At 49.1% G+C, this 15,108-nt stretch overlaps 1 protein-coding gene across 1 annotated transcript in view; it reads left to right on the forward strand.

The window, feature by feature from the left end:
* The first annotated feature begins 197 nt into the window (after positions 1 to 197).
* Positions 198 to 15,108, forward strand: part of RBPMS2 (RNA binding protein, mRNA processing factor 2) — a 35,013-nt gene continuing 20,102 nt past the window's right edge. Inside the window, exon 1 of the mRNA XM_042783276.1 lies at positions 198 to 518. Within this exon, the coding sequence (XP_042639210.1) occupies positions 198 to 518 (321 nt within the window). The remainder of the gene's footprint in view (positions 519 to 15,108) is intronic.

Below are 15,108 nucleotides of genomic sequence, written 5' to 3' on the forward strand. Positions count from 1 at the left end.
CACCCGCCAAACTTGATGTGACCCCAGCCCGGCGCGGCGGCTGCCCCTCTCACCTCCCCGCGCCCTCCCCCCACCGCCACTCCGCCCGGCACTCCCGGAGCGCACCACTCACCGCGCCCCTTCCCACTTCCCCGCCGGGGCCGGGCGCCGCTCTTGCCCTCCGCGTTCCCTTCCCCTCGTCCCCTCCTCCCTGCACCATGAGCAACCTGAAGCCGGACGGCGAGCACAGCACCAGCTCGAGCACGGGCTCCGGCGGCACCCTAGAAGAGGAGGTGGGTCTGCGGTCCCGGGACTTGTCCCGCGAAGTGCACGCGGAGGTGGGCGTGGAGGAGGGCGCTGGGGGTCACTCTCGCCGCGTGGGGTCTGGCAATCACTCCCGGCGCCTTCCCGCCGCTGCCCTTCGCCCCGGAGGAGCAGCCAGTGTCCGGCGGGCGGGGATGTGCGGCCCGGACTACCTCACCGGGCGGGCATTGTCTCCCCGCCCTCGCAAGCTCGGGGCGGGCCGCCCGCCATCCGCGGTGGGTGCGTCCCGCCGTGGGCTAGCGGCGCCGCGCCCGCGCGTTCTCGCTCTCCACGCGTCCTCTCTTCCCATGCCGGGCCCGGCTAGCTGCCCTTCTGCGATACGCTCCTCCCGCGTGGCCGGAACTATTGCCTCGCCTGGAAGCAGGTCCTCAGAAATTAGCACCGCCGGCGGGTGGCACCTTTAGCCGCTTACTCTTTCCACCTTGATCCCTCCCGGTGACCTTGGAAGCCTGGGCCAGCAACCCAGCACCTCGGTTCACCAGCATTGTGGTCACGCAGTATAGGTGGGTTTTCTTCGCAGCCCCAGAACTTGGGCATTGGGTGAAAGATCAGCCGGGAATTGGGGTTAAGAAGATGACTAAAGACCCTCTGCTCCCAACTTTTCTTCCCTCCGGTTTTGCTGCGGCAGCGAAGCCAGGACCCCAAAGCTGGCCTGAGTTTCTACAAGGAGAAGCAACATCTTGTCCGCCAGCCATGTGCTGAGAGGAGGGAGTATGAGGCGCTGTCTTGGAACCACCAGCAGCTGGGAGGATAATGGGATGGTGAAATCGGGAAAGATGTGTGTGTGGGGTGGGATGGTGGATTTAAAAAAAAGCCTTAAAACTATCAGAGAATGAGGATCAGAGACTAGGCCGGCAGACTGGTGTGGATGGGGGTTAGGGTTCCCATCCGCCTGGAAGGGGCCCTGGCCTCTGCTGTGTCACTCCCAGCTGAGAGACCCTTCCTGCCCCACCCTGGCATGCCTTTGCCCAGGAAACCAAGGGCCAGTTATCAACCCTGAGCTTCTTTCCCCTTGGGATGGTGGAGAAACCGCAGAACCCCTTCTGGGGGCTGGTGTTGCTGCCTCCCTCCGGTCCTGTGGCGGTGGCTGGTGATGCTGTGGGTTTGCAGAATGCCCAGGACGGCCCATGACTGGTTTCCACAACACTGGGATGGTGTGGGGGGCTCTCACTTGAAGTTCCCACTTTTAGCTCCTTAGAGGCCTGTTGCCAGCCTTAGTCCAGCAATGGCATGACACCTTAAGAATCTAGGTTGGGAACCTGCCTTTGCGAGGGTGCTGATAAACAGTTCTTTACCCTGAGGGGTGTGGCCATTAGTGGCTCTAGTGCTGGCGGATTGTTTTGGCCTCTGAAGGCCTTGTCCACCTTGGACCTTGATGCTGACAGGTTTTGGGGGACTTTAACCATCCTGACTCCACCTGACTGTTCAGAAACTACCCTGTGAGTTTGGAGAGGGCGACATCATTGCCAGTGTGAAGAGCTCTGCTCGGCATGCATAGACAGCACTCCAGAGGGCTGACTTCATACCATCCAGGGGATTGGGGCTGGGCTGCCCCTCAAACCCACTGCTCTGGAGTGGGAAGGATGAACCATGTGGCCAGGTTAGAATCTTAAGAGAATGCAGTTGAGGTCATTTGTTAAAAAGTGGAATCCCTATTCCTCTTCAGGCTGCAGCACTGTGGTATACTAGAACATCAAGGTGCTTGCAGAGGGGTGTGGGCTTATGTTTAGCAGAGGTGCAGAGGTCTGAAATGAATGGCCTGGAGCCCAGTGTCTACTCTGGTCAAGTAAGAGCAAGAGTTGACCCCTCTCCTCACCAGCTTTTTGAACAATAGGTCAAGGGCTCCTTTTCTGGGGTCTCTTATTTTGGATATTGGTGGTTTGGGTTGGAACTGGACTCTTCCTTCCAGCTTAGATGGCCCATAGGCAGGCAGTTCCCCCAAGAGTCACTGCCTAGGGAATCTGCGTTAGCTGTGGTTTACTCTCATAGCTGACCCAGGCTGACTCTCCCAACTGACTGTTGAGTAGCTAGAGTAAGTATAGAAAACTAGGGAACCCTACTGCCCACATAGTGCCTTAATTCTTAAAAGTGTTAGGTTGCTGGAGAAAGGTGTGTTTTCATGGTCTTGGGAAGATACCAGTGGGACTGCTTGTTTTCTGGAGTCCCTGGGTGGTGCAAATGGTTAAGTGCTTGACTGCTAACTACCTGAAGGGTTGACAGTTCAAACCCACCCAGAGGCACCTCAGAAGAAAGGCCTGGTGATCTGTTTCCAAAAGGCCACAGCCTTGAAAACCTTATGGGGTGCAGTTCTACTCTGCACATGTGGGGTTGGCATGGGTCAGAATCAACTTGTTGGCAGCGGGTAGGGCTGTCTTCTTAATCTGCTTTGTGTAGTTTTGACTTGCCTTGTTTACCCATCCTACCCATGAGACCTCACCCATATCATAATCATTGGTTCCTTTTCTGGACCCAGGGATTAAGAATGCAGGTGAAAAGTTTGTAGACTGGGAGGTGAGAAGGATTTGTAAGGAAGTGATATGGTCTGTTAAGTGCAATGATATGTATAACGGGATATTAGTGCATAGTACATTGGTGCCACTAAGAGGTTAGAAATCAGCCCTCCCTAAGATGAGGATGAGTAAGTTGTTAGACTTGTAGGGGTGGGAAGGGCATTCCAGGAAGAGGGAGTAGCATGTGCAAAGAGGGGAGTAGATGATGGAACCAAATGGCTCCTCTGGATAAATACTAGAGTTCGGTGCATTGCAGCAATATCGGGGCCAGGTTATGAAGATCCTGAGATCTTGGTGGTGTGGAAGAGCATTTTTCATTCACTTGGGAACTTAAGGAGAACAAACAGAAGGGGTTTCAGGGGAGGTGCTCAGTATCCTGTTTTAATCTTAAAACAAGGCTAGAGGCTGTAGCTCTCTCCCACATGGATCTGTGGCTGGTGCTGGCGCTCCAGGAGGTGAGATAAAGCAAATGACCCTTCTCTGGGCAGGCTCTTTGAGGAGGGATGACTGGGGAAAGGTATGTGTGGTTTGAAAATGTAGTCTGTGTTGGCAGTGGAAAGTCAATTACAGTAATTGTTAATTGGGAGAGTATTTCTGGGGGAATGATGGTATTTAGATCTTTGGGTTGAGGTGGAGGTACATGTTTCTAAGAGTTGAAGTTTTGTGATAGCCTAATGGTGAGCTTTAAAAAGGCAATGGTTAATGGCAGTTAAGGAGGCTACAACTTGACCAGCCACTTCCTACCCCATCTTTGCTTGTCCATTGCATCCAGCTTAGCTGGGCCAAGGAAGCTCCTTACAGGCCTGCTACCCCAGGGTACCCTGCATTGGGCTCTGAGGAAATGGTCAATTAACCTTCTAGGTCAGTGTGAAGGAATTCTGGGCTCCAGTGTATGACTTGGGTGCCTTCACTTTTCTCTGTCATCAAAAGTGTCTCCAAGAATATGAGACATTCTGACTGTGAGGGATGGTTGGGAACTTCTATGCTTCTGGGCTCCTCATTAGAAGCAGGGTCCAGGGCTGTGGATTCAGGCAGATTTTTGATAAGAGATCAGGCTCCCTTCCTCCCTGGGCATTGCTGTGGATATGTCTCCTCTGCTCAAATACCCAATATATTGAAAGGCTGTACTAATAATAGTAAACCCGTATATGGTGTTATGCCAGGCATTGTCCTAAACACTTTACCATTTTAGCTCATTTAACCTTCACAGCAGTACTATGAAGTAGGTGTGTTACTATAACCCTTTTATAAATGAGGAAACTGAAGCATAGAGAGGTTTAGTAACTTTTGTGTAGCTGTTAAGTGGTGGAATTGGGATTTAAACCCAGAGTTTGTGCTCTTAACCACACATTACCTGCTGCTCTGTTTTTTATTAGGGTTTTTGGCAAGATTTAGGCATGAAGGGGAGAGAAGATCTCTGCAACTAAAGCTTTTGAGGACTGAGCCTTGGAGAATGCCAGTGTCCTAAACAGAAGCCCAGAGACTGGCCAAAGGCTACTTTCTTTTGGGCTGGTGACATCCTAAGACCGGATGATGGAAGCTATTGGCTCCTGCCAGGAGACGTATTTTATCACCAATATTGTTTAGAATTGCTACCACATGTTGATGATAAAGGAGCTCTGGTGGTGTAGTACCTAAGGCATTTGACTACTAACCAGAAGGCTGGTGCTTCAAACCCACTAGCCAATCCTCGGATGGAAGATTGGGCAATCTACTTCCACAATGATACCACCATGGAAACCCAAGGAGGGGTCACTATGAGTCAAATCTGACTCAACAGCAGTGAGTTGATAATAAAAAGACCAAGTCAGTTTTTTAAAATTAATTTTAAAATTCTCAACAACCTTTGTTGCTTGTACCAAAGACCAACTGTGTTCACCTTCCTTTGTGGTACCCCTCTGCTTTGGGCATCTTATTAAGCAGTATGGTAGGTGGCAACCTTACAGGTTGCCCTGTAAGAACAAGTTTCTAAATCCCATTCAGAGTTTGGTGAATGGTGGTTCCTTCTCATCCCCATTTCAGGGTGGGGCTGGTGAGTGCTGCAGGTGGAGGCAAGATGTGGCCTGCCGGATGCTGTGCCTTTGCTTCGCTCTCACATTCTCTTTCTTATCCCACTGGGCCTCCAGACAGTCCTGGAGGTAGAGAAGGAGACAGTCCTGCCTGTCCTGGCCTAAGACCACTCTCCTCTGGTTACAGAGCTGAACTGGAGTGTGCTAGGTCCTGGCACAGCCCTCTGGCCCCAACCTCTGTCCATTGATCAGAGACAGCAGCCACATCTGGTGCCTTGTCAGTTCTTCTGCCGTCCTCTGACCATGGCTGCCCAAGTGGAGTTCTCATGCCCCTGGCAAAGCTGTGGGACAGGCAGGGCCTGTCACCTACACTTCAGAAATCATGCTGCCATGAGATGGGAACTACAAACAGCCCACAAGCCTTCATGTGTCAGAACACCTGCACTGCCTGGCAGAGACCAGAATAGCCTCCTTGCTTTCTGCTTCTTCCTACATCCCTTCCTTGAATGGAAAGAATAAGGTTACCTCTGAATGTGCCAGTGCTAGGCAGATGCCAGTATCATTGGGTCTTCCCTTCCTGAACCCAGGTAGGAAGAGTCCACTGGTGGAGCCGTTAGTGCTGGAGGCCTCCAGAGTTCAGTAAGGGCCAGGTGTGGTGGGAAGGGTCTGCCTTGGGCCCATCTGCCAGGGTGTTCATTCATTCATGGCTGACTGAGCAGAGGCTCTTGGCTGTCACAAGGCATCAAGGCCAGTCTGTATAGTTTTGAACATGCCCTTGATCCCCCAGGGAGAAGGGATGGAGCCTGACCTGGACCAGGCTGTGGCAAAGGGTCTGAAGTACTCACTTAGCCCCTCTTTAGGTTCTGTCAACCTCTCCCTCCCCAAATGGGGTTTGGAGGAGTGGGAGAAGGTTTTCTTTTTAATTGTTTTGTGTATATGTGTGTGTATGTGTGTGTGTATATAACACAACATTTACCAATTCAGCATTTTAGCCTGATACCATTTTTGAGAATTTTTGTAGCTGTGATGGTTCTCCTCTCTACCTCTTCTGACATCTTCTACCCAGATTCGTCCTTGTTCTTGATGTTTGGTCCTTAGCTGCCAACAAGTTGCCCGCTAACTCACGGTGACTGTGTGTACAATGGAGTAAAATGCTGCCTGGTCCTGCACCATCCCCGTGATTGGTTGTGGATCATACTATTGTAATTCATAGGGTTTTCATTGGCTGCTTTTTGGAAGCAGATCACCAGGTCATTTTTAATGGTCTGTCTTAATCTAGAAGCTTCGCTGAAGCCTTTCAGCATGATAGCAACACGCAAGTCTCCATCGAGAGGCAAATGGTGGCTGCACTTGAGGTGTATTGGCTGTGAATCGAACCCTAGTCTCTCATGTGGCAGGAGAGAATTCTTACCACTGAACCGCCAGTGCTCTCAATGTATAGCTGTGGCCATATTGATGCACAGCTTGGGGTGGAGGGGTTCTAGTTTGTTTGCAGCAGTGGAGCTCCAAACCAGAATGCAAGCCCTGGAAACAGCTTCTATTCCCTGCCCAGAGACCTTCTCCCAGCAAGATCACCAGGAACACCTCCTGTCCTGTCAGACTTCATCTGCCTCAGTTCAGTGATGGATGTTTGTGGTGTGGTAGACTCAGTGCTCTGTGCTGACATAGAGTAACAGTGCAGCTTCAGAGTTGGAGATATTAATTTTGGGGCTGTGTGTGTGGTGGTGGTGGGGAGTACATACGATTCCCCTAGCCCAGTGCCTTGAGCCTAGTCCTTTCTGTGAGGGGAGTGTGTAGCAAGAGAGAGAATGCAGCCCTTTCCTGACACACAGGGCAAACGATAGATCAGCATTGGCTGGCCACACAGCACTTGAGGGACAGGGTGGGGTGGGGGTGGGGTTGAGGGGGTACAGATGGCAGAAGGGAAGGGAGCCTCGCCTGGGAGGTCCCCATGTGCCTGGCATGCTGGGTTGTCTGATAGCTAAGCCTTAGCACCTGCCTCTGTCTGGAGCCGGATGGATAGTAGCTCTCTTCTGCCACCATATTCCCCCTCACCTCATCAGCCTGCTGTAGCACTGAGTCTGCACAGCACAGTTCATGCTCTGTTTGGTCTGGCTCCCTAAATGAAGTATAGATCAATGCACGCAATAGGCTTTGACCAGGTGTGTCCCCAGAGGTTAAGCCTTCTGTTCCTGAGCTAGAAGTAGCTTAGAGCATGAGGTTTGAAACCTCTTTAGCACCTCTTACGAGCTTAGCCCAGTCCCTACCTTTAGACAACTTCCTGTCACCCCAGCTTGGCTCCCCGCATACACACATATACACATGCACTAGAATTGTAGAACCTATTGCAAGCAATAAAGGAAGAGCCCCAAATTTCCCAGATGGCTTGAACTTGACCCCTAGCTCTGCCACCACTGGCTTGTCAGCTACCTAACTTCTGAGCCAGTATCCTCTGTAAAATGGGGCTCGAATACACTTTGCTTGTTATATCAAACAACTGTTAGAATCATGACAGTAGTATGTGTGAAAGAATTGGAAACTAAAGTACTGCCCAATACAGGGCTTTAGAGCCAAACTGATACTGTGTGATTGGTGCTGGAATTAGTAAGGACAGGCAAAGCACTAGAATAGACCCTCATCCTGGAACTGCTTTTCACAGGGTCAGCTGTGATGATGTAGGTGTGGTCTTGGTAAGGCGTCATCATAGACGAGAGCTGCCTGGAGGGGGTTTCTGGGCAGTGTGAGCCTGGGTAGCTGAGCAGCCCCAGAGCTCCTTGGTGGAATAATGGGAACTGTGTCCTAACAGTAACAGCATGAGAGGTCTGGGAGTGTGTGTGTCAATATGATGGGTCATGTCCACTGGCTGTATCTTGCTTGTTCTTGTTTCCTGTGTCCTTGTTCAGCGCCTTATAAGTCCCGGGTCTGCAGGCCGTGTCACCACATTCCATCCACCTCGCGTCAAGTGGCCCCACTCAGAGGGACTTCTTTCCCCTGGGAGGGGTAGGAGCAACCTGCTTAGTGCCAAGCTTAAGCATGGGACCCAGGCAGGACCTAACATATATACACACACGCACACACACACACACACACACACGAAAAAAACCTCTCACTGAGATCTCTGCGAGGGGAGTGTAACTGTGCTGACCTGCTGCTTGGCAACTCCACCACTGGCCCAGTAGAGACCCTCTCAAACCCCAGGCCCAACTTGGCCTAGGACCCAGAACCTGGCCTCTGACTCCCTGCTCTCACCGTCTCTTGTTCTCTATTCTCTTCTTCATCTTTCTTTGCCTTCTTGTGAGGAGTTGGAGGGCAACCCCTAAGCCTTATCCTGAAACTCAATCTCTCGCTTCCTTTAAAAAAAAAATCTGATGTCTTAGAATGTCAAATAGTGACAGACCCTGGAGAGTAATTGCCCTACGCTCCCTCTCCTCTTCATAGCTGAACAGGGGAGAGGAGACCATAAAGCTACCTGCCCTGGCTGGTGGCAGTGCTCGGACTTCAACCCAGGCTTCCCAACAGTTGGTTTGAGGCCTTTTTCTTCTCTAAATCTGAGCAGCAGGCATTTCTGAGCAGAAGGTGCTGAGCCTGGATCCAGTATCTTGGATCTCAGTGAGGTTTCCTCCCTCTGCTGGAGCCACATGAGATTTGAGTGTATTGTTGGCTGGTAGATACACAGATATTATTCTATACCTTTATAATAGGAAAGCTATAAATTTTATAACATAGGTTATAGCTCATAAACCCCATGGTCTTGGGGTAAGGGGTGGTGGTGGTAAACACTAATATAAAGAAGCCCTGAGCTTCTGTTGCCCAACTTGAGCAGTGTGGGCTCAAGTATCTTTGGACAAGGGGCTCCCTGAGGCTGCCTGTGGGACAGTTGTCCTGTCTGAAGTGCTTCTACTCCAACCCTAGACCCTTCCCCACACCCTGCCCCATAGTTAGTGGGCCATAGGCTGTTCACACATGGTGGCTGCAAGTTGGCAGCCTGGCTGGCTGTCTCTCCTATGACTTCCCTTATAATGGCCTATGCTGTTAGGACTGGGAGCCCTACCCCCTTCACCTCCCCACGTCCATCATCATCCACTGTGTACACTACCATTAAGACACAAAAGACTTCTCCGTAACTCTTGCCTTCCCCCAAACCTTCTGTAAGGGGCTGTTTCTGCTCTTTCCACTCAAAAGTGGAAATTGTCTTTCTGAGTGCCTCGGTCTGACTCCACTGGGGCCTAAGTGGGTTGGTGAGATCAAGGCCTGCAAAAAAGCATTGACTTGTGAGCTAGGCACCTGGGCCACTGGGGCTGCTTCTAACATGCTCAGTGAATGAGCAAGTCACTGGACCTCTGGGCCTTGGTTTCCTTATCTAAAAATAAGGTTTCTTCCAACTCAAATGTTCTGTATTTGGGTTGGTGTTGAGGGCTGCCAGTTGGGGAAGGATGTGGGAGGGGCTCAGGAGAGGCTTGTTTTTCCCTTTTTGGATTTCCCTATCCTCCCCACCCCCTTCCCTAAGCAGTGTTTTCCATCCAAATGACACCAGGAGAGCTTACGCCAAGCACTGAGTGGGCTGGGACTTGAAGCAAGTGCATTCATTACTTGACCATTTTGATGGCATGAACAATTCAAATGATTTTTTCCTTTCCAGATGGAATCCTGACTTTTAGAGATGCTAAAGGTTTACTGGAGTCCCTGGGTAGTACAGACATATAAGTGCTCAATTGCTAGCTGAAAAAGGAGCCCTGGTGCTACAGTGGTTAAAAGTGTTCAGCCTCTAACAAAGAGGTCAGTGGGTTGGACCCACCAACCACTGTACCGAAAAAAGATGGGGGAAGAGGCTGGAAACCCTGTGGAGCACAATTCTACACACTTGGGGTTTCCATGAATCCAACAATGAACAAGTGTATCTTTTACAGGATATTTCTAGTGTTTTGGGTGTGTCTTCTCCCTCAGTTGCAACTTGGATGGTGAGGCAGGAATTTACCTGGAAGGCCAGGGTCTGCCTGAAGGGAAGACCTGCTTGGTGTGTTGATAGGATTGTTTGGGTGGAGGGTGGGGGAGGGCAGAGAGTGGCCCTGATGTTTTCCTGCCTCTACTTCCTTTGTGGAAGGTCTGTTCTCTGGGCAGGGTTGATCAATGAAATCCAGAGTCCCATTTTGGAGATTCCAAGGCTTGGGGCTTGAAGAAAGCTGTAGCTGTCCTTTAGAGTTAAAGGATAAGAGGGTTTAATATCCATGGGCATATCTGTTTTTGCAAGCAGCATTTATTTTTTCCATGTTTAATAGAGGCTGTTACTGTGGAGTTTGTCTTAGCCACAATACTCTGCTGCTGCCTTTTAACTGAGAAATTGAGTGTTTAATGCTCAGTATGAAGGTCCACCCCCTTCCTTCACAGAGGAGGATCACACTCTGAGGGTAGAATGCGCCAGGCCTGAGTGGGGTCTCCCACCATGGTGGGGGTGATTCTCTTCACTAGGGATGGCTGGGCTCCGTGGCTGGAGCCTACAGATGGCTCTGCTGTCCCAATCCTGTTTTCACACAGAGCCTCTGCTCAGCTACTTTCTTTGTAGAATGCTCACCTCTCCTCCCACACCAGCCCTCTTCCCTTTAGTTTCTGCTCTCCCTTCTCTCTGCCCTTCAAGTCTCTTGCTCTGGAAGCCCCCTGGGCGGTTTCGCCCACGCCTGCCCTGGGCAATCACAGTGCCCTAGGCCAACCCATTATTCTTGGTACTGTAATAGGGGAAAAGAGATCTTAGATTCAAACAGGTTCAATAGAGACATTTTATTAAGCCTTGGACAGGATAAAGACAAATTAAGGACAGTCATCCAGGATGAGGGAATCGACTAGCATGTGCACAGTACAGAAAGCTGAATGGAGTCCACTGGGTCATAGCCGTGGGGCTAATTAAAAACAATTTGAAAAAAGAGAATCATTGCAAAATTATGATAGTGGTAGATTGATTTATCGCTGTTGCAGGCGGGACTGCAGAAGCAGGGAAAAGACCATGATTGGGATGCGGACATAATTGAAGATACAAAAGGGTTAAAGGATTGGTTCTGGGCCTTGACTCCCTGGCTTGTTGGTGGTCAGGATAGGTTGTGACTCCTGACCTTGCAGCCTGAGTCCTGCCACAAGGTGGCTACCAAACAATACCAAGACCCCAACCTTAATTTAAATTAGAAAAGGGCATACTTAGGCAAGTTTCCTAGTCCTTTGTGTGAGTATAATCTACTTTCAACCACATTCTTCCTGAAGGCAAACTGCCCTTCCCTAGGTTTGTCCTGGAACTTGTCTGTGGATAGCTGGTTTAAAGGTCAGAAGGAACCCACATGGCATCTGAAACTTATGTCAAGCCTTAGAATGGAGTTCAGGCTCCCACAGCAGACTACAGCTTTCCACAAACCAAATGCTTTAGAATTTAAGCTCTAATATAGTACTGTAATCAGGGGCTCCTTGCCTGCCTGTGCTTACTAGACCGAATGTGGGTTGGCCAGAGGAGTGGCTAGCTCTTTGGTTTCTCCCTAGCACCCTGCCTAGTACATCATCTTGATCACTGAGTAGCTGATTCCTGTGTACCGCTCTCTGATCTCCCCCACCCCCTTGGCCTGCACAGTGAGCCAAGCCCAGTAGGGGCTACAGTATGAACTGGGCCCTATGAGTGCCCCAGGTAGAAGGAGATGTCTGAGTATCTGGTCAGTCTACGAAACTGACCTTGCTGGAGGTAGCTGAGGGATAAGTTTGCCCATAGGGTTGTCCAGGGCCAAAGGGGATGCCCATCTGTACTGATGGAAAGAAATTCCGTCGTTCCAGCAGCATGAATTTGTGTTGTTTGGCTGATGATGCCTTGGGTGTCATTGCCATTTTTCTCCTGAAGGCTTTTGTTTAAATTATTTTATTTTTGTTCTGAAGATCTTTAAACAAATGTGAATTTGTCTGAAGGAAGAACATCACTGACACCTTAATGTGCACTGGTTTGTCAGAGGTTCCCTCTTCTCTAATGTGTGGGCCAGGGAGGGCTGCTGAAGGGTGAGGAAAAACCTAGGAGTCTACCTGTAGCTGACACATTTCCTGAAGGATAGGGTTCCTGGAGCTCATTAGACCTTCTGCCCCTGTCTTGTCCCAGTAGTCTTCCTTCCTTCCTTCTTGGACCTGAGCCTGGCTCTTCTGTTCTGCTGGGATTAGAAAGTGAGGTTGTGAAGCCCCTTCTGAACCTGTTCTTAGTGGGAGTGGAGCCTCAAGGACAAGGCTGAGGATGAGAAGGCCACTACTTCCTGTGCCCTTCGGTGCTGCCCTCTTCCCTTTCTTTCCTCCCCTGGGGACCCTGAATTGGAGATAAGAGCCTGACACTGGAAGTGAGATTCAGTGACTTCCCATGGCAGAGGTGAGGAGAGGTTGTTGGGAGCCCCCAGACACTCTGGGCCCAGCATTGGCTGGAGGGAAAGAGCCCACAAAGAGGACGGCCCTTCTTTCTGAAGGACTTAGGCGTGCAGACAATTGAGAACAGACTTGGACAACCCCAGGAAGTGTGCCAGCAAACAATAGCCTGTGGTATGGATTTAGCAGAAGGGGCTAGCATCTCCTCCTTCCTCCCTTCCCCCTTGCAAGTCTAGATAACAGACAGGCAACCAGTAACTTGACTTAGGGAAGAGAAGCCTTGGGAGCCCCCACAGCCCTGGTGCTTCTGGAACCTTACTTTCAGGAAGCCACACAGCCAGGTCTGTGACATCTTGTATAGGGACACTACCGTGGCCAAATTCCTTGTCTGTCAAACTTGCTGCTGCTAGAAGTTTCATTAGAAGAATTCCTCAAAATCTATCCTCTTTCACTGACTTCTAAGGATTTTTCATCCAACTAATGGGGGTGCTTTCCTTCCTCACTTCTTTCCCAATATCCACCCCACCCCATTCCTAACTTACTTTCCTGTGATAAGGACTTGGCTGTGGTTCTGCAGTGTCTGCTCTTAATTTCTATTACGATTACTATTTGGTAGTTGCACTTGACGTTTCAGGACAGGAAGGAGATAATCCCTTGGATTGTCCGAGTACTTCCAGAGAAATGGTGAGAGCTTGAAAGGAGAGAGGGGCCTGGGTAAACTAGTTCGGTTCTTTCTACCAGTCTGGGATTTGTGTGACCAGTCCTTTATGCTTTAAACACTCCAAAATAGTTTTTGTGTTGTTACATTTTTATATAAATTTAAGTCATGGGTTCTTTGGTACCTTTTTTTCTTTTTCTTTTGATTCTTACTAACAGTCTTTCATTCTTTTCCTTTAAATTTTATTACTGTGTTGTTGAGAATATACACAGCAAAACATACACCAAATTCATGAAAGGGAGGACAGTGTACCAAGTGTGAGTGATCAACACGGTGGCATTGAGGAGGAAGAGGAAGACAGAGAGGTGCGTGGGAAGTACAGACAACAAAGATGAACACTTTTAATACTGCGTTGTCAGTGATGGCAAATATTGGTTTATGGGTGGATAGATGAGTGGACAAGCTGAACGATTAGGTATGTCTATGCAGGGGAGAGAGTGCCCAAGGCCATGTGTAGGGTTGGCAGACAATGTTTCTATAAGTGTATTGGTATGTTGTGTAAGAATTCCCAGGTATGTAGTAGAGCTGACAAGGGACAAGGTTGTAGTCACTTCTTGGCTACAGCCATCTACCCAGAGAGGGTGAGTAGTTGAACCTGTGGGCTTGAGACCGTAGTCGCAGGGAACGTCAAGCTCAATTGCCATAACGTACTACACAAAACATTGTTTCACATCCTACTTTGGTGAGTGGCGACTAGGATCTTAGAAGCTTGCAGGTGACCATCTAGATGCAACAATGGGTCTCTTCTCGTTCAGAGTGAAAAAGAATGAAGAAAATAAAAGATTCAAGGAAACAGTCCAAGGGACTGGTACACCATGTGTAGTCCTGAGCCTATATGGCTATGAGACCAGAAGAACTCAATGGTGCCTGGCTACCATTGTCAACCACTCAGAGTGGGGTCTCTGTAGGAGATCCTGGATACAGTGGGAGAACCATGTGGAACAAAACTCAAAATCATTTAAAAAAAAGTGGGGGGGACCAGGTTTGCTGGTCTGATAGAGCCTGGTGGAACCACTGAGACTATTGGCCCTAGCTGCCCTTCAGGTCTGGAATTGAACCCATTCCTGTGGCTTCCAGCCAAACAAAAGGCAGGCATATGAGCTGAACATTTGCATTGGGTAGATACACTCCTTGTTCTAATCATGGGTGAATAGAAGGGCTGTGTATGCACAGGGAGACAGCTCAGAGGGCAGGAGTGCATGGAGGGAAGGACACAGGGAAGAGGTAACTATGGGGAGGAAGTGGGAGGGGAGCTGTTGCATTGTGTGAAATTGTAGTCAATGTCACAAGACAAAGTGTATGTGAACTGCTGTATGGAAAGGGAATTTGCCTTGTAAACTTTCACCCAAATCACAATTAAAAAAATAAAAACACCCTACCAAATTCAAGTTTGTACATTTACAGTTTAGTGACATTGATTACATTCTTCTGGTTGTGCAGCTGTTCTTACCCTTCTTCTCTGAGTTGTTCTTCACTCTTTAACATAAATTCACTGCCCTGTAAGGTTCCTGTCTACTCTTTTGAATTGCTGTTGTTGATTATTCTGTATGGATAGTTCCTAAAAGTATAATGCTCAAGGCAGGTCTCTTTTTTTTTTTTTACTAGTTAAGCTAAACTATTGTTTGGTTTTAAGACTTCAGGAGCTATTACAATTCTATTCCATTGGTTTCTGTGCCTATTGTTTACCAGAACCAGGCTGTTTTGATTACAGTAGCTGTATGTTGTTTGGGGCAGTGGAGTCAGCTCTAACTCATGGTGACCTTATGTATAACATGTACGACAGAACGAAACACTGTCTGGTCGTAGTCGTCCTCACAATCCTTCCTGTGCTTGAACCCATCATTGCAGCCACTGTCAGTCCATCTCATTGAGGGTCTTCCCCTTTTTTGCTGACCCCCTACTTTATTGAACATGATTTCCTTTTGCAGGAACGGGTCCCTTCTGACCACATGACCAAAGTAGCTATATAGTATGCTTTAAAATCAGGAAGTGTGAGTCCTACTTTGTTTTTCCGTTTCACCGTTTTAGCTATTCAGGGCCTCTTGCCTTTCCATGTAAAGGTGAAGATTGGTTTTTCTATTTCTGTAATTTTGTAATTTCTATATTTTGTAATTTTTGTCTTGCCATCAACCAACTGGATGCCTGAATCCCTGTCTGTACCCAACGTTTTTCCTAAATATCAGACCCTGTTGCCATGAGGCCA

This window comes from Orycteropus afer, unplaced genomic scaffold (assembly GCF_000298275.1).
Source record: "Orycteropus afer afer isolate SDZICR_OR568_19922 unplaced genomic scaffold, OryAfe1.0 scaffold00015, whole genome shotgun sequence".
NCBI lineage: Eukaryota > Metazoa > Chordata > Mammalia > Tubulidentata > Orycteropodidae > Orycteropus > Orycteropus afer.